Source organism: Syngnathus acus, chromosome 12 (assembly GCF_901709675.1).
Source record: "Syngnathus acus chromosome 12, fSynAcu1.2, whole genome shotgun sequence".
Taxonomy (NCBI): domain Eukaryota; kingdom Metazoa; phylum Chordata; class Actinopteri; order Syngnathiformes; family Syngnathidae; genus Syngnathus; species Syngnathus acus.
In genome coordinates, this window is record NC_051097.1 from 5,396,039 (window position 1) to 5,412,437 (window position 16,399).

General features: G+C 39.9%; 1 protein-coding gene across 1 annotated transcript; it reads left to right on the forward strand.

Moving 5' to 3' along the window:
- Positions 1–3,893: 3,893 nt before the first annotated feature.
- On the forward strand, positions 3,894–12,090 carry lhx3 (LIM homeobox 3). Its single transcript, XM_037266062.1, has 6 exons — positions 3,894–4,271; positions 7,902–8,073; positions 9,174–9,376; positions 9,987–10,138; positions 10,769–10,940; positions 11,014–12,090. The coding sequence occupies exons 1-6, from the start codon at positions 4,202–4,204 to the stop codon at positions 11,430–11,432; spliced, it is 1,188 nt and encodes a 395-aa protein (XP_037121957.1). The 5' UTR covers positions 3,894–4,201; the 3' UTR covers positions 11,433–12,090.
- Positions 12,091–16,399: the final 4,309 nt, after the last annotated feature.

Consider the following 16,399-nt stretch of genomic DNA (forward strand, 5'->3'; position numbering starts at 1 on the left):
GGAAATTCATCTACAGTCTATGGCCACGTGAGATTGGTCACTTGTTTATCTGGAATCTCTAAGAATTTCCTGAAATAGACATTGGCCGCTATCCCGAGACAGTTGTATTATTTGGACGGCAGCGTTGCTCCTGCTTTGCACACACGATGCGCAACAGGCCGAGGTGTCTTGGGACCACTTTGCTTGGGAGTAACCAAGCCTGGCTAATGAGGCGTGTGATTGGTCCCCTCCCTCACGAACAAGGCCCGTCTTTTTTTTTATTTGGGTGGGGGACATGATGGATCATGACAGCAGCACAATGGTGGCCGGGTGTCAGGAGGGTGGCATGGGTGCGCTCGGCACCCCCGCGGCAATGCTCGCCCCCCCACACCCTTTTTGCTCGCCTCTACTCAGCGGCTTATGTTTTTTTGTACACACGTTCTTGAGGTACTTGTAGATGCATAGCACGCGGAAGATTCTGCATTTTACCAATTATACATAATATTCACACGCCAGTATTTATATTTTATATGTGCGTTGTACTCTTGATGTAATCTTTTCTCTTATTCACATAGTGACTCATACATAAATGACTTTAATGTAATCATTTATGTACAGTATATTTGATTAGTTTTCTGTCGTAATTTTTTTATACATTTAACCTTCGTGAAGTTTTTATTTTTTCATTTGTAATTTCATACATTTTCAAATATCTTCAAATGATTTTCCTTTGCATTCGGGCTGAATTAATCTTACTTATCAGTTTTAAGTCAGGTTTAATTTTCATTTGAATATCGCTAGGATATCTTTCTTAAACTATGTATAATTTTGGTGTTTTAAAATTTAAAGGATTAAATTTAAAGTAAATTTAAAGTAGTAATTGAATTCATTGTAATGCATTGCGACACCCGGTCAAAATATTAGAAACACCTCCCATGATGACTGCACAGAAAATTGACAAACACCACAAGGAATGCCTGCTTCCAGCTCGCAACTTGTCATTTTGAGATATTTTTCCCCCTCAAACATGAACACATTTTACCGTTTGCCTTTTTCTGTGCGGTTCACTGCAAACAACAAGCCTGACCTTTGTGACATTGTCATTTTCAAGACAGCATGTTTCCAGGAGAAACAACATCAAGGAATCGTGTTGCGCCTATCAGGGGCTCCAATTGTGCCGTATTTGTTAGTTCTTTTGAAGCGGCCCTTGAGGAAAGAGGCTCGACGGTGAAAAATCATGCAGCGAGAAGGGTGCGAGAGGACGAGAGCCTCGCTGAAGGACAGCCAGGGGCGGCTTGCACCTGCTTTCTCGAGTGGGGCCTCAGCTGTGTGGGCATCTTTAGCAATTAGGTGCGATGATGCTTCAGATTTGGGCAGAGGATGGGAAAAAAAATATTCATGAAAAGGCTTGTTTATGAACGAGAAGGCAGCTGCAGTGATTGCATGATATCACAGCATGCCATAAGTCAAGAAAAATATAGAAAATAAAGCTGTTGGTGCACCTTTAGCCACCTTTTCCCTACATAATCTGTTTTTGCTGCTATCAGGATTAAATATTTGTATGGGCAAGACTTTAAAGGTGACATGCATTTTTTTCAGAATTGAAAACAATTCCCAGGTGTCATACTAACATGTCTCTAAAAATACCTAAACACGAAAGAAATTGACGGAGCAAGGATTTTTTTTCCCTCTTGGTATTCGTCAATATTTATTTATATATATTTCATTTGGTATTTCCCATCACAACACATTGTACAGTGTGTGTGTGTGTGTGTGTGTGTGTGTGCGTGTGTGTGTGTGTGTGTGTGTGTGTGTGTGTGAGCCATTTATCTTAATTACACTTTATGAATGCAGATTTCTTTACATTTTCCTGATGTTTTATTATAATAGATTTTACATTTATATTTTACAAGAGAGTGCAAATTCAATTATTGTAAGTTACTGAACAAATTAAATTCAGACGTAAAGTCACCTTTTGATGGCAGTATCCTGGAGGGAAGTGGCAGATGAGGTGTAATCCGTCCTAAAAGGGTAAAAAGAAATTATTACAGGATAAATGATGTTGTGTGCCTGCGTGGCAAGTTTCTTCTCATTCAACACACCTGACTTTGCGATTTATTGTAGATTTAGTACCTGCTTGACATTCTGAGCCATGTTGTACTGACCTTTTACCATTCACACTTAACTATGTCAAATTAAGCTTCATTTTTGGTTCTATGGTTAAATCAGATATGTTTTTTCTGATTTCCTGACATTATAGGTTCACACAAAAAAAAAAAAGTTGCCTACAACTTCAAAAATTAATTTACCTCCAGTACTGACGAAAAGATGAACTCTGGCAAAATGTTTGTTACGTTTCAAAGGTTGTGGTGAAAAAGGAATAAACTGTAAAATATTAAAGTAAATCAGGAAAGCTTGTTGAAAAATTCTAATATTTCATCCCTGATCTTTTTCAACATGTGCTAGATATTTTTTGACCTGCATGGTAGTGCAGGCTTAGAAGATGCTGCCACCCCCCCCTCGTCGCCGTCCTCGCTGTTGTTGTGCTTCGCTGTGTTGCGCCTTCTAAGCTCCTTTGACACGGCGGTAGGCTTTACTGTATGTGCGCCTCCTTGCAGATTTACAAACCTTAATCTGCGGAGAGATGCACACTGACTTGTTGACTGGAGATTAGCGCCAATGCAGCAAAAAAAAAAAAAAAAACACTATTTTTAAACAAATAGAAAAATAAACCGCCACTAATTCAAATCACAGGCGTTTTGATGGTAGGAACCAGATGATTTCTTTTAATGATGGAGGCTAATTGGCCTTGAAGGTGAAAGGTCTAATTGGAGTCAAATAGAATCAAAGCTGTATAGAGCAGTGAGGCTGATAATTGGCACATGGTCAATGAGGATGGCGACATGGCACTTGGCCAAAAAGGAGGCATCCCAGTCACGCATGTGCATGACTCAAGTAGCTTTGTTCAGCCAAAGAACTACAAATGAATGATGTAATTGCTCGTAAAAAATATATACAATACTATTTTTTGACACTTGAATGTAATTTGGAATGCAGTTCAAAACACTGAACGTAAAGCCAACCTTTAATCCCTAAACGCCACATAAGATCCCAGCCAGGATTCAAATCCAGAACTTTAAAACTGTGAAGCAGATTTGCTCATCACTGCTGCTCAACTGTTACAAAACGTAATGGGAATAAAATAAAAAAATACTCACTTTTTGACAACAGATAGACTTACTGAAGGCAGCTGACCTCACCACGCTTGCTGATGTCATTAAAGTGAAAAAATAAGTTAACTGCGCTCTAGTGCAACCGTCCATCCATATAGAGCTGAAATCTGTCCCAGCTGACCTTGAAGAAGAGAGACAAATATGTTGAAAAATGTTTAAGTTTCTAAAAACGAATCAATGAATAGATCCAAACATAAGCATAATAAAACTGAACAGGTTTATGTCAAATGATGAAAATTCTACTTTAATTTCCGCAAAAATAGTCTGTGCTAAACCGTTTATTTAAAATGAGTCGAAAATAACAATTAAACAGTAACACAGTATTTCATGTGTTATATTTAAAAAAAAATTAAAACATGTCACACATTTAAGTATTTAATTTGAGGATGTAGAAGAAAAAAAACGTGTCAGAGTCTGTACAAAACTAAACTGATGATTTTAAAGCATATTTTGAGTATCATCATGGATGCTGCATGGTGCACATTTAAAGCAAACAAAAGCACAATCAACAATGTCCAATTGGCCTATTGTGTGGCCTGAAAAGACAGACACGTGCATCACAGCATCTAGAAAAGAAGAGGAAGGAGGGGAGGGCATAAATCTGTTGATACAATGCAATGTCCTCTAAATATGTGTGCGGGTAGCGTTCAGGACCATGGACAGTTACCTCCTACTCTGGTGTAGGTTAGTCGGGATCAGCTGACCGCGTACGAGTAACGCCCCCCTCCTCCTCCTCCTCCTCCTCCTCTTGCACTCCACCCTCCTCCTTCCTCCTGAGCATCATCTACGGCCACACGGAAGCAACACATGCACATTTGCTGACTTCTCCCTCTTCTGGGTGACAACACTCGGGAGAGACTACCACTTTTTTGTTTTGTTTTCTTTTGTTTTTTGCTCTTTTTTTGTTGTTGTTAAACAAGCCAAGTGCATCCATTTTTTTTTTTTTTTTGGAGTGGAGTGGGAGGAGGATACAGCAACAGAAGTACAAAATGTTGCTCGAACACCCGGGCTCAAGTTGTCAGAATAACGCCAATTTCTCCCGCTACAGCGCAGGCCAAGGTAGGACTTTGATAACGAACTATTAATATTTGGTGACTTTTCAACTTTGATAAAATATTTTATTTTGATTTCATGTTGTTAGAAACCTGATGGAAGCTGCTTCTTAAAAACATATGAGAGTACAATTTAAAATCGAGGAATATTTCACCAAATATAACTCGACTTTTTAAAAGTGTGTGAGCAGAGCCAAAGCATTAAAGTGTCGAATGACGGATTTGTTCGTTTAATTGTGAATATTATGTTATTTCTGGGATAAATATTGTTGAATATTAATAAGTTATACACAGGTGGTAGACAAGTACGAGGCTGTTCGATCAGACCGCATGCAGGCTTTTTTTTTGGGTGTGTAAGGTTCCATAATAACTTTTCTTTAAAACAAAAATTGCCTTCAGATGTGTTTTTGGTATTCTAGGCTACACATGCGCACTTTTGTCACGTTTGAGTGCGCAGCATGCGTGCGGGAGACGTTATGAATGCGTAATGAGCTGCCATTGTTGCACAAATGGCCGGAACAGATGTTGTGCGCGTTCTGTCATTCCACACCGCCGCTGCCGCCATGTTGTCGTCACGATAACGGATATGGTGCGTGGACCCCTGCCACACTCCCACCCCTGCCACACACACAAACACACACACGCACACACACACCGCTTGAACCGGAACGACCCAAAAAAGGTGCTATAGGCAAGGTACTGCAACAGGTGTCACGTTCCCACTGCCGTGACCGACAGGTGGGACACCTGAAGGGGTCAAAAGAGAAATGAATCGGGGAAAATGCACATGCATTCCCAAATAAAAATAAGAAGTAAAGGGGCAAAACACACAAAATTTTAATATTTCATTATTGCATAAAATGCCACCTTGAACTCATCATGCATATATAATCCAACTAAAAATGATTCAATACAATACCAGACAAAATGTATGAAAGAAAAACGTATTAAGGCCTAAATGATCTGAACAAACATTTAAGCACAAATATGACCGTGATATGTGAGAAAATAATCTAAAAAAAAAAAAAAAAAAAATAGAGATATTAAAATAATGTTTAAGCATGTTCGCACGTTTCCTGGTCAGGTGGATTGAATTGAAAATATTTGCATTAATTTAGAGTAAATCTTAACACGCTACTCCCAAATAGCTCATTGAAGACTTTTACGAGTTGTTTGAAGGTCAAAATTAGTAACAGACGCGCGCACACGCGCAAGCTAACGCACACGCAGAATATAAACAAATGTTAATTTAAAAAAAAAAAAATGAAATTCGTCGAAAATGGAAACGATTCATTGAAACGTTTTTGATGGTATTTTGGTTACACTTAAGTCACACAACTAACCACCGGTATTAGTCACGTATAAAATCTGATAATGTAATAAAGCTCAACTTTATTCACCCGTTTTTAAGTATCCCATTAATTAATTCATTCATTTTCATGTTTCTTTTAACGGTATTTTTCTTTTGAAACAGATGTGAAAACATTTTTAAACATTTTGAGTATATTTAAAATGAGATAAATTATTTTCTAATTACCAGTAGCCTTACATTTTTATAAAGGGTCCATACAAAATTAACGAAAACGATATATTGCAAAAAAAAAAAAGTCCTTTATTTATTAGCATTTATAGTTTATATTTGCGATGGTTTTCATAACAGTTCCTCCGTGGCTTTATTTGATCTTAGACAGATCCTAAATTGCATAAAAATAAAGTGAACAATCTACAAGCGATTAAAGAAGTTGCAAAATAAGAAAAGAGACATGTTTACCCTCCTTCACATATACACTTGCTCAAATGTGGACAAATGGCGCAATTGATTTTCGATTCCTCAGCATGCTTGCACTCCGCATGATTTCCCCAGGCGCCATTTTGTGCCAAAGATCAGCGTCAATAAAATTCATTGGGGTGCTGGCCCGATCAACATTGCTATTGAACAGCACGCATCGGCCCTAAATAAACACGAGTCTCGCAGGACTCCAAAGCAACCAATGGGAAATCCGATGATTCGAGTGTGTCAAAACGTAGTCAGACTCGTATTTAAAAATACTGTTTAGTGAAAAAGATTTTTTACAATTTGTGAAAGATACTTGTGCATAATAATTGCCGATAGAATAAAGCTTGTTGCCTGCGGTTTTAGCAATGGAATATTGCCTGCTAATGATTAAATATAGTTAATATAAATTACTTTAGTACTTATTCTCACGGGTTGACTTATTCTAGGGCTATTCTTAGAATGAGTACCCCTGTAACTTTGTTTGTGGAGGGGGACATCTATTCAAATTTGCTACACTTAGAAAAAATACCCCCAAGATGACACAGAAAAGGTAAAGTGATGCTGCCATGAACGGTTCTTCCAAGCCCAACAGGGAGCAAAATAAAGTCCAATGTCTTGCTTAAAGACAATATGATACAATAACCGGAGACTGAGTTTTCCGAGTCGTTGAAAGCACCTCGGGAAGAAAGCGAGTGAGAATTTAAAAAAAAGAAAAGAACCTAGCTTCTAATGATGAAAATTGACAAACACAAAAGTGTGTTCTTCATGTTTTTATTGAAAACAAGCTGGTCCTGTCTGCTGCACGACAACGGCTTTGGTTTTTCACTCAATGCGTGCGCGCTCCTGCAGCAGCGGATACTTTGGCACAACCTCGGACAAAATCCGTGGCGAGCTCGATGATCCATGCTCCTTTATGATTTCGTGTTTCATATCGTAGTAGATAAGTAGATGCAAAAACAATTGCGAGGCTCCGGTTCGGTACCTCTGTACTTTAAATATATTTAAAAGTGGCCTATATATTCTGCATTCGTTTCTTTACCACTTTTGTTTCTGCGCTTTTAGATGTAAATATTTTATTTTGTTTTCATTTGAAAATAATATTTTTAAGATGACATGCTTACGAAAACCACAAAACACATTTGACATTTTGATTTTGATTCTTATTTTACTTTACATTTAATAAACTTTGCCCAACCTTTTCCACACTGAATTATTTCTACTAAAAGGGGGTTCGGGTAAAGTGCCTCTTTTGTTGTTTTAATATTCAAAATGGAGCTCCAAAGGCGAGCAAATGACTTGTTGGACGGTCTTACTGCATGCTTGAGTAGCTGATCGAGCACCTGTCAGATGACGTCACCCCGTATGCACTCCCAAACTACAGAAAGGGCTTCATGCATGTTGCATGGCCTCGGTCACCATCCACAATGGCCATGATAAGATTCATTGCAGCATTTGTTTCAATAAATAATAAGCCGATTGTGTGACGCCTCCATGACCTGTCTGCTATTCTCTCTTGATTATCTAGAAAATATCGGACATTATTACATTACCTTCAAGCACATTTGATGGCAACATACCGGATTATAGAATTTATCACTATTTTATTTATTTATTATGTTTATAAGAGTTCAAAAACATCTTGCACTGTAATATGTCGTATCGCTTATATGGCAAATAACTTTTGTATAAAAAAATGACATGCATTTTTTTAATGTAATGCCAGGTTGCAATTTACCAAGTACATTTAACATTTTGTATTCTTATATTTTTATAATTTGAATTTGCCCCATAAAATAATTCTTGCATATTGGCTTTATTCAGTGTGCAACTAATTTTTGCATCCTTTTTTTACATGCTCAGACATCCCAGTGTGTGCAGGCTGCAACCAATACATCGTGGACCGCTTCATCCTTAAAGTGTTGGAGCGCCACTGGCACAGCAAGTGTCTCAAATGCGCCGACTGCCACACTCCCCTGGCTGACAAGTGCTTCAGCCGGGGGGACAGTGTCTACTGCAAGGATGACTTCTTCAAGTGAGAGCACGCACACACACACAAGCACACACACATAGTTAAAATGAAAGTCTCAGGAGCTCCATGAGATTTTAAAGGCAAAGTTTTTGGCATCAAAAATAGTTGGCTTTGTTATGAACAAATGCTGGAAAATGTGTGAAAATAAAGTTGGGGTTCAGTGAAGGACAACCTATCTCGTATTTTTTTGTTGTGAAATGCAGGAAAGTCTTGCCCAGTTCTGTGTGTTCAAATTTTGTGTTCATTCAATGGTTTTTTTTTTTGATGGTGTGATAGCAGATTTTCATCACCATGACTGTTTTATGACAATGACTTTGGATGCATCACACTGTTGCTGGAAGAAAGATGAGTTTCTTGTCAGGCTGGTTTTGGTCGAAAATAACCGCTGGAAAATAAATCATGTTCAAATGTTATGATCACGACCATCATGAGAATTTAATTGGCTTTAAAAAAAAAAGCATATTTTCTACAATTATAAATGTAGTTTTATCTGCTTTTAAATGCTAATTTTCAGGGGATTATGTTTATGAAAATTATTTTATTTATTCTAGTTTTACTCTTCACTTTTAACTATAATGACCTAAGACTGAATGTAGAAAATGTAAGAGTGCTCATTTCGTCAAATTTTCTATCAAGAGTAATAAGGATTATTTTGCTGTAGATTGTTAATTTTCTCAGTTTGACCTTGGATGTTTGTTTTTGTGTTTACAACGTGAAAGTAGAGTGTAGAAAGAAAACTTGATGACTATTGACCTATCTGATTGTGCAGTATATATTTCTGGTGCAGTTTTCCCTCATTATAACATAATTTTACAAAAGGTAGTGCATGCAAGGCAGACTTGTTCTTGTTCTTGCTATTAAATCGTTTGGTGAAGTGAATATGGCACAACATGATTTTGTGGGTGAGCAACCTTCAGCTCACGGGCTAAATAGTGGCCGTTTCTAAAAACAAATAAGACTCAATTTAGCTAAAAACCATCCATAAAATATCATTTTTGGTACAGCTGCCATGCTGGCTCTGATTCCTTTACAACTATAGTTTAGCATTTTGTCTACAAGACGTGAAGTGACGATCCGCCTTGTCCACACTCGTATCCCAACAGGAGATTTGGCACCAAATGCGCGGCGTGTCAGCAGGGCATCCCGCCCACGCAGGTGGTGAGGCGGGCCCAAGACTTTGTGTACCACTTGCACTGCTTCGCCTGCATCGTGTGTAAGCGGCAGCTGGCCACGGGCGACGAGTATTACCTGATGGAGGACAGTCGGTTGGTGTGCAAGGCCGACTATGAGACCGCCAAACAGAGAGGTGTGTGTGTGTGTGTCATATTGTTCAGTACTCCTTTTAATACAATTAAGCTACACGATGCACTTAGCTATAAGAGGCCCAAAAGACCCGCATTAATTCGTGGTGCACTATATTTCAAATCCCTTTTTATATTTCCCCATCTGTTTGGGTTAATTTTCGCCCCCCAAAAACACACACGTTTATTTTACTGATGAAAGGGTGCCATTACTTAGGGGAAGGGAGGGCATCCATTTGGAGGATGTTTTGCCAACAGATGTGATGTAATTAGTAAGATGCCAGGTTTTACTTAATGGGTCATTTTAGCTGTTAAACTTGTTTTAGCCTCGTAGTTTTAGTCCAACTTGTTTTTGGATCACTTATAGGTAATTGGTGGCATTTGGGAAAATCTTTAGGGACAGGAATGCTCTTTACTTCATTATAATTAAAGCTGGTACAAAAAAAAGGCACCAGGCTACTACAAATGGTGCCAAATATGGACACTCTTGCTGAGTTTTGCGTTCTACCACGCTACAAAAACTGTCCAGTGTAAAAAAAAAAAAAAAAAATCTTAAGGCAACAGTTAAAGATGCTCTTTACGACATTGTGCCTTTCGTGCTACTCTGCCCTTCAGAAGCTGACTCGACCGCAAAAAGGCCCCGAACGACCATCACGGCCAAACAACTGGAGACCCTGAAGAACGCCTACAATAATTCTCCAAAGCCGGCCCGCCACGTCCGCGAGCAGCTCTCCTCTGAGACAGGCCTGGACATGCGGGTCGTGCAGGTAAGGTTTATTATGATCCATTAGGAAGCTGATCCATTAGTGTCCTGAGTTCATTACGGCGGGACAATGGGCGGCCGAGCTGGCACCGTAGCACTCCGTACACCCGAACGCTGGAGTGAATTTACGGCGAGATGGAGCAAAATGAAGTCCACATCAAAGTCAGCGTGGTTTAAGTGCGAGCTCGTTAACAACGGCGAGAGCCGGCCCCATTCTCGTACCGTCGCCCGGGCCGGGGAGCCCCCCACGCCGGCGGCCGTATATATTGTTTTATTTGCAAGGACAAAAGTGGGGGACGGAAACCACTAAAATGCTCCTCATTATTCCGTGAAAGGAAAGGAAGAGAGGAAGGTTCACCCAGGGCGGAATCTCATTAAGGCGGATGTAAAAGGCCTTTTTGAGTTTTACGTTTGTGTGTGGGATTAAATGGTGCCGATTTTTTTTTTTCCACACTCTTGTGTTTTCTCGCCATGACATGAATAGAGTCGAGGCCAACAACAAGGCACTCTAAAATGGCCACCCGAGCAGACTATCCAAAGGGAAGAAGCATTTTCAGGGTGCAGGCATTAGAAGCTGTCAAATAATCCAGCAAGGACGCTAATCCCATGAAATGAAATATTTTTTCCGTCACAGGTTTGGTTTCAAAACCGGCGAGCCAAGGAAAAGAGGCTAAAAAAGGACGCTGGGCGCCAGAGGTGGGGTCAGTACTTCCGTAACATGAAGAGGTCACGTGGAAGCTCCAAGTCAGACAAAGACAGCATCCAGGAGGAGGGCATGGACAGCGATGCCGAGGTGTCCTTTACAGGTACGATACATTTGCACGCTCCAGAAAAGACGACGATGCAAAAACCAAACTTGATCTGTCTTTTCTGAAACAGATGAACCCCCCATGTCTGAGCTGGGCCACAGCAACGGCATCTACAGCAGCAACTCCCCAGCCATGGGGGCCCGCCAAGGGGGCAACAACCACGCCTCCTTCCCTTTGGAGCACGCCGCCTTGCCTTCGCAAGAGCAATTCCACGATATGCGCTCCAACAGTCCCTACGGCCTAGCCCAATCGCCGGGCTCTCACCCGACGCTACCTCGGCATCAGCCGCTCATCACCGGGCTTGTCTACCCCGAGTCGGGCCTTTCTATCATGACCCAAGGAGGGGGGATGAACCCCGCTGTGAGGGTCTCCATCAGCGCCGCCAACGGCCCGAGCTCGGACCTCTCCACCGGAAGCAGCGGCGGATACCCGGACTTCCCGGCGAGTCCCGCCTCCTGGTTGGACGAAGTGGACCACGGACAGTTCTGATCATTTGATCCTAAGAAACTGGACTTATATTTATGTTTTTTGTCTTCTGTTTGGACTGGACTAAATAAGACCGTGATTCTATGGCAGACTGGTGGAACCAGTTTCTCCTCATCAGTTCTGATTGGATGGAGGACAAACTCCTTCGTAAAAAGCACTTGGCCTAATATTGTAAGTAGTGTTCATTGGCGTCTCAATATGAACATTGAGAATTTAGGGTCACTTGGCTCCTCCTACTGCTTTTTTTCTCGTTGACAGTGTGGTCAGGTGCAGAAGTCTTTTAGTGTCTGGTTGTTGCCAAATGTCTATATATACGAATATAAATATATACATAATGGTTTATCATTGTGGAGACTTTATTTTTATACGAGGACCATAAAAGGAAAATCCAGCGAGGGAGGACTTTGTACATTCTTCAGACATACGACGTTCCAAATGGGGCGGGTCCTGTCACATCTATGCATTTGTGTGTCTCGTTCTGATCGAAAACAAAAAAAACCCGAAGAGGTGCTTGCTGTAGCAACTCGGAGGCTGTGATGTATATGTTTGTTAATGTGGAGAAATGTTTTATGTCTAATTTATTCCTTTATGGTGATGACCACGTTCATTATGATGATGACGATTCCTGATGCAGGACTTTAATAAATTAATAAATTTGTCACTTGTTTGGCTTTCTTTACATCTAGCGAGATGCTTTTTTATTTATGCAAAACACAGGGCAGTATTTTACTTGAATTGCCTCGCTTTTTTTATTTTTATTTTGACTGATACCGATATTAACACAATGAGATCGACTCCTCCGAACCAGCTTCAATTTTGCCGATTGAGTCCCTGCCTAATAATCGACACTGCATCGGATGCTTTTAACGGGCCCTTTAACGGGCCCCTGATGCAGATAGTGAGTCCGCTCATCAATTGGGGGATTACTAGGACTTGTTTGCGCTCAGATGCCCTTATGGGAAAGGAATCTGCAATCCATTAGCCTGGGAGGGATCAAATACCCCCTGTGAATTCCTCCCATTTGTTTAGGCATTCAAAGTCAGGTTCAATTAAGTGGATTAAAACTGAAAGGTAGGTTGGGGGTACGTGTGTGTGTGTGTGTGTGTGTGTGTGTGTGTGTGTGTGTGTGTGTGTGTGTGTGTGTGTGTGTGTGTGTGTGTGTGTGTGTGTGTGTGTGTGTGTGTGTGTGTGTGTGCATGTGTGTGTTATATTAATTTCCTCAGCTGTTTTATATAGTCTACTGTATATACAGTACACATACACACGCTATGTGTCGCAGTTGCCCCTCATTTCCATAAATAATTAGCGGAGCGTTTCCGCAGAAACCTGACCTGTTTAATTAATTAATTGATAATGAGGCCTTTGAAATATGGAGATCGGATAACCTCCTGAAGTTTTTAAATGATGTTGAACTGCGCTACATTTTTAGGGGCGGATATCATACGTTACTGCAGTCATTAGGTTGGCAGATTTTATGGGATGTTTATTTACTCAACTGCAGAGGGAAGGAAGATTTTACTGCATGGATGGGCAACTCGGGGCGTCGAGGACCACCAACTTGCATATTTTAGATGTTTTCTTGCAAACTCTGCAGAATGCTCATAAGACTTGATTTGCCTGTTTGGTGGACTTGAAATTTAAGATTTGTACTGAAATGTAGGCCGGATGTGTTTAGGGCATATTTTATTTATTTATTTTATTAAATGGGAACTGTTGAAGGAAGAGTTTGAATGCGTATTTAAATTTGTTTTATTTGTGTAATTTTGGAATTTATTAATGTTCTTGAATTGTTTACCTCCAATAGGATCAATATATTTTCCTTTTTGGTTTTTATATTTATGGTTGATGAAAAAATGTGGCAAGATCATTTTGAGTTTAATAAAAAAAAAAAAATCAATAAACTCTAAGACCACAAAAATTGACACCAGTAGTTCTACCTGGGAACATTTTGAAATGGATGAATAAACAATTGAGTTCTGGGTGGCCAGCTGTCGTTCCTCAGCCACGAATGGCCGCCTGTTTCCCCTCTCAGGTTGCCGGGAAAAGAAAAGGTAGGACAGGCAGGATATTGGTTCGAATGTCTCCCGTCAAGCAGCAGGTGAACATGTTGTGACTGAGGCAGCAGTCGTGAAACCCGACCCCGAACAAGTTTGGGAACGGTTGTCAAAAAAATCATTCAACTCGATGATGACCTGTCACAGAATCAACAAAATGAGAATTTTGTCACCAGCAGGAAATTTTGGAATCTAGTTGACCTAGTTTTTTTTTCTACATCTCAGCAGGCGTGAGATTTTGGTGACCAAGAAGTCAACCCGCGCTCAAATAACAGGGATTATCCCAATCCACTTTTGCAGATTGCGCTGCAAATCCTGACACTTTTTGCAAAAGTAAAGAATTAGAATAAGTCAGGCAGGTAATTTGTCGGATGACTAACAACACAATGGCAGGAAGTCGTGACAGGTGTTTGTGCAGTGTAAACGTACAACTCCAGGGGAGTTTAAATGCAAGAAAATTCACGAGAATGTCAAAGTATTATATTAACATTGAAATTGGAGAATACAATTCATTCATACTAAATTGATTTATCGGGGAAGTCAAGTGTAAAATCGTCTTTTTCGTGAAAGCTATTTTTCTTGTACTAGTTCACTTTATTTTAATTGGTTGATTTGTCTGATACATGTTTAATTTTCCATTTTATTCTTCATAAATAAACTTGTTTTTTCATATTGATTAATTTTGGATCATTTTTAAACGGCATGGTGTGGTAGCGGTTCATACATCTGCCTCATAGTGGAGATCTGTGTTCAATTATCACTATAGGGAGTTCTTCCTATAATGTATGGGCCGTTTTTAAAATAAATATCATAATATCTACCGTAATTTTCGGACTATAAGTCGCACCGGAGTATAAGTCGCAGCAGCCATAAAATGCCCAAAAAAGTGAAAAAAACCCATATATATGTATATAAGTCGCTCCTGAGTATAAGTCGCCCCCCCACCCAAACTATGAAAAAAACCGTGACTTATAGTCCGAAAATTACGGTAATTATTTTTTTAATCAAAGTTCTGTTTGTAGGATGGTGATAACTAGAGCTTGATAACTTTTCATTTTCAGTTTTTTTTCTTGTCAACTTTCATTTCAAAGAGTATTGTGAGATTCATTTTATGGCACTCCTAGCACGAGAGAATTTAGAATGTGCATACTTGCGGTATAATTAAGAATCATGTGACTATAAATTGAATGATTATGTAGCACAAATTCATTTTCTCTCGGTGACCGATTCTCATTATATGAGTCTGCAGTTAAGCATTTAACAACCTTTAATGGTGCTTTCTGTGAAGGACTCTTAGCCCGTTGTCTCTCTCTCACTCGCACACACACACACACACACACACACACGCAAACACACACACACACACACACATCATACCCAAGGCCCTGCGACCCATGTCAGATGGTGGCGAGTAAATCAGTTGTGACAATAACACCTCCCTCGGGTCTCACACATCACAGCTACAATTCAGACCTAATGGAGCAGTGGACGAAGCGGATACGTGTGTATCTAAGTGTGTGTGTTAAATGCTGTTTTTCATTTTGGGCTGTGGTATCTCATCAATATGCGGTCATTAAAGTCATTCATTTTTTTTGAAAATTCTGAGTTAAATTCAACTTCAGATGTCTAACAAACTTTTAAGGGGAGGAAAGACTCAATTTACTTAAACTTGAACTCTGTGACTTGACAAGTTTACATTTGGAAATCCATTATTTGACATAGTGTGCCTTGTGTTCTTTGAAAGAAAAGTAATTTGTTTATCTCTTTGTGTCATCGTTCAGCCCCGACAACTCTGGCTACCGGTTTGGGATGGCCGCAGTGTGACGATGTTTACGTTCATTTGTCAGATTCAGGTAGGCTAGCTCTGTGAACTGTAAAGCTAAGCTAGCTAGGTTAGCACAACAGTTTAGTTCACTCATGACTGCCTTAATTTGAACTAAACTTGATGTTGCATTTAATTAAGAATTAATACCGTATTTTCCGGACTATAAGGCGCACCGGACTATAAGGCGCACCTTCAATGAATGGCCCATTTTAAAACTTTGTCCTTATATAAGGCGCCCCGACTACAAGGCGCACCATTAATGCATCATGTCAGATTTTTAATCCAAATCAAATCATTCGCCATTTTATCTTTTTTATTTCAACTTCAGACGCAACAAATTACTTTATAATCACAAAATAATGATCCATAGTCTTTTGGATTCATGATTCATAGTCTTCAGCGGGCCATTTATGATTGATTTCATGACACAATGCTTCGGGCCAGTTTAAATTTAGGAATTTGGTCCATATATAAGGCGGACTGTCGGCTTTTGGGAAAATTTTAGGTTTTTAGGTGCGCCTTATAGTCCGGAAAATACGGTACAATAAAGTAAGGCACCATGGAGTATAATGGACGATAACATTGAAAGTATTTTTTATTTAGGAGTAGCTACTATTTAATCATAAACCTCCGTGCCAAGACTCAACTTTTAAGTACTTTTCTTGTCGTGAGCGTGTCCGCCATATTTGATGTGGTAGGGGCCCTCCGTAAACTAATGCTTGTCAACTCCAGTCAACTTCCTAAAGTCACGCAGTTAATGCCTCATATTCACCCATTTACGCCCACTAATAAATTTGGGAAAGGGATTGACAGCAAGGTACGTAATTTTTAAATGATTATTCTACAAGTTTACACACAGAAGCAAGTTTCAGTCTCCACACAATTTGTTGACAAAACAGCGGACAACACAACTTCAGTTTATTGTTTACGCCCAAGATTAATATTGGCGGCATTCACGCAGTGCAACTAATCAACATGGTCATTAGCGCGTTGTCACTGACAACCTTAATCAAATCTATCACGGCTCCTGTTAGGCCTGGCCATTACATCTCCGTCTGCATAATTATCTCTTCATTCCGCCCCCGAGACGG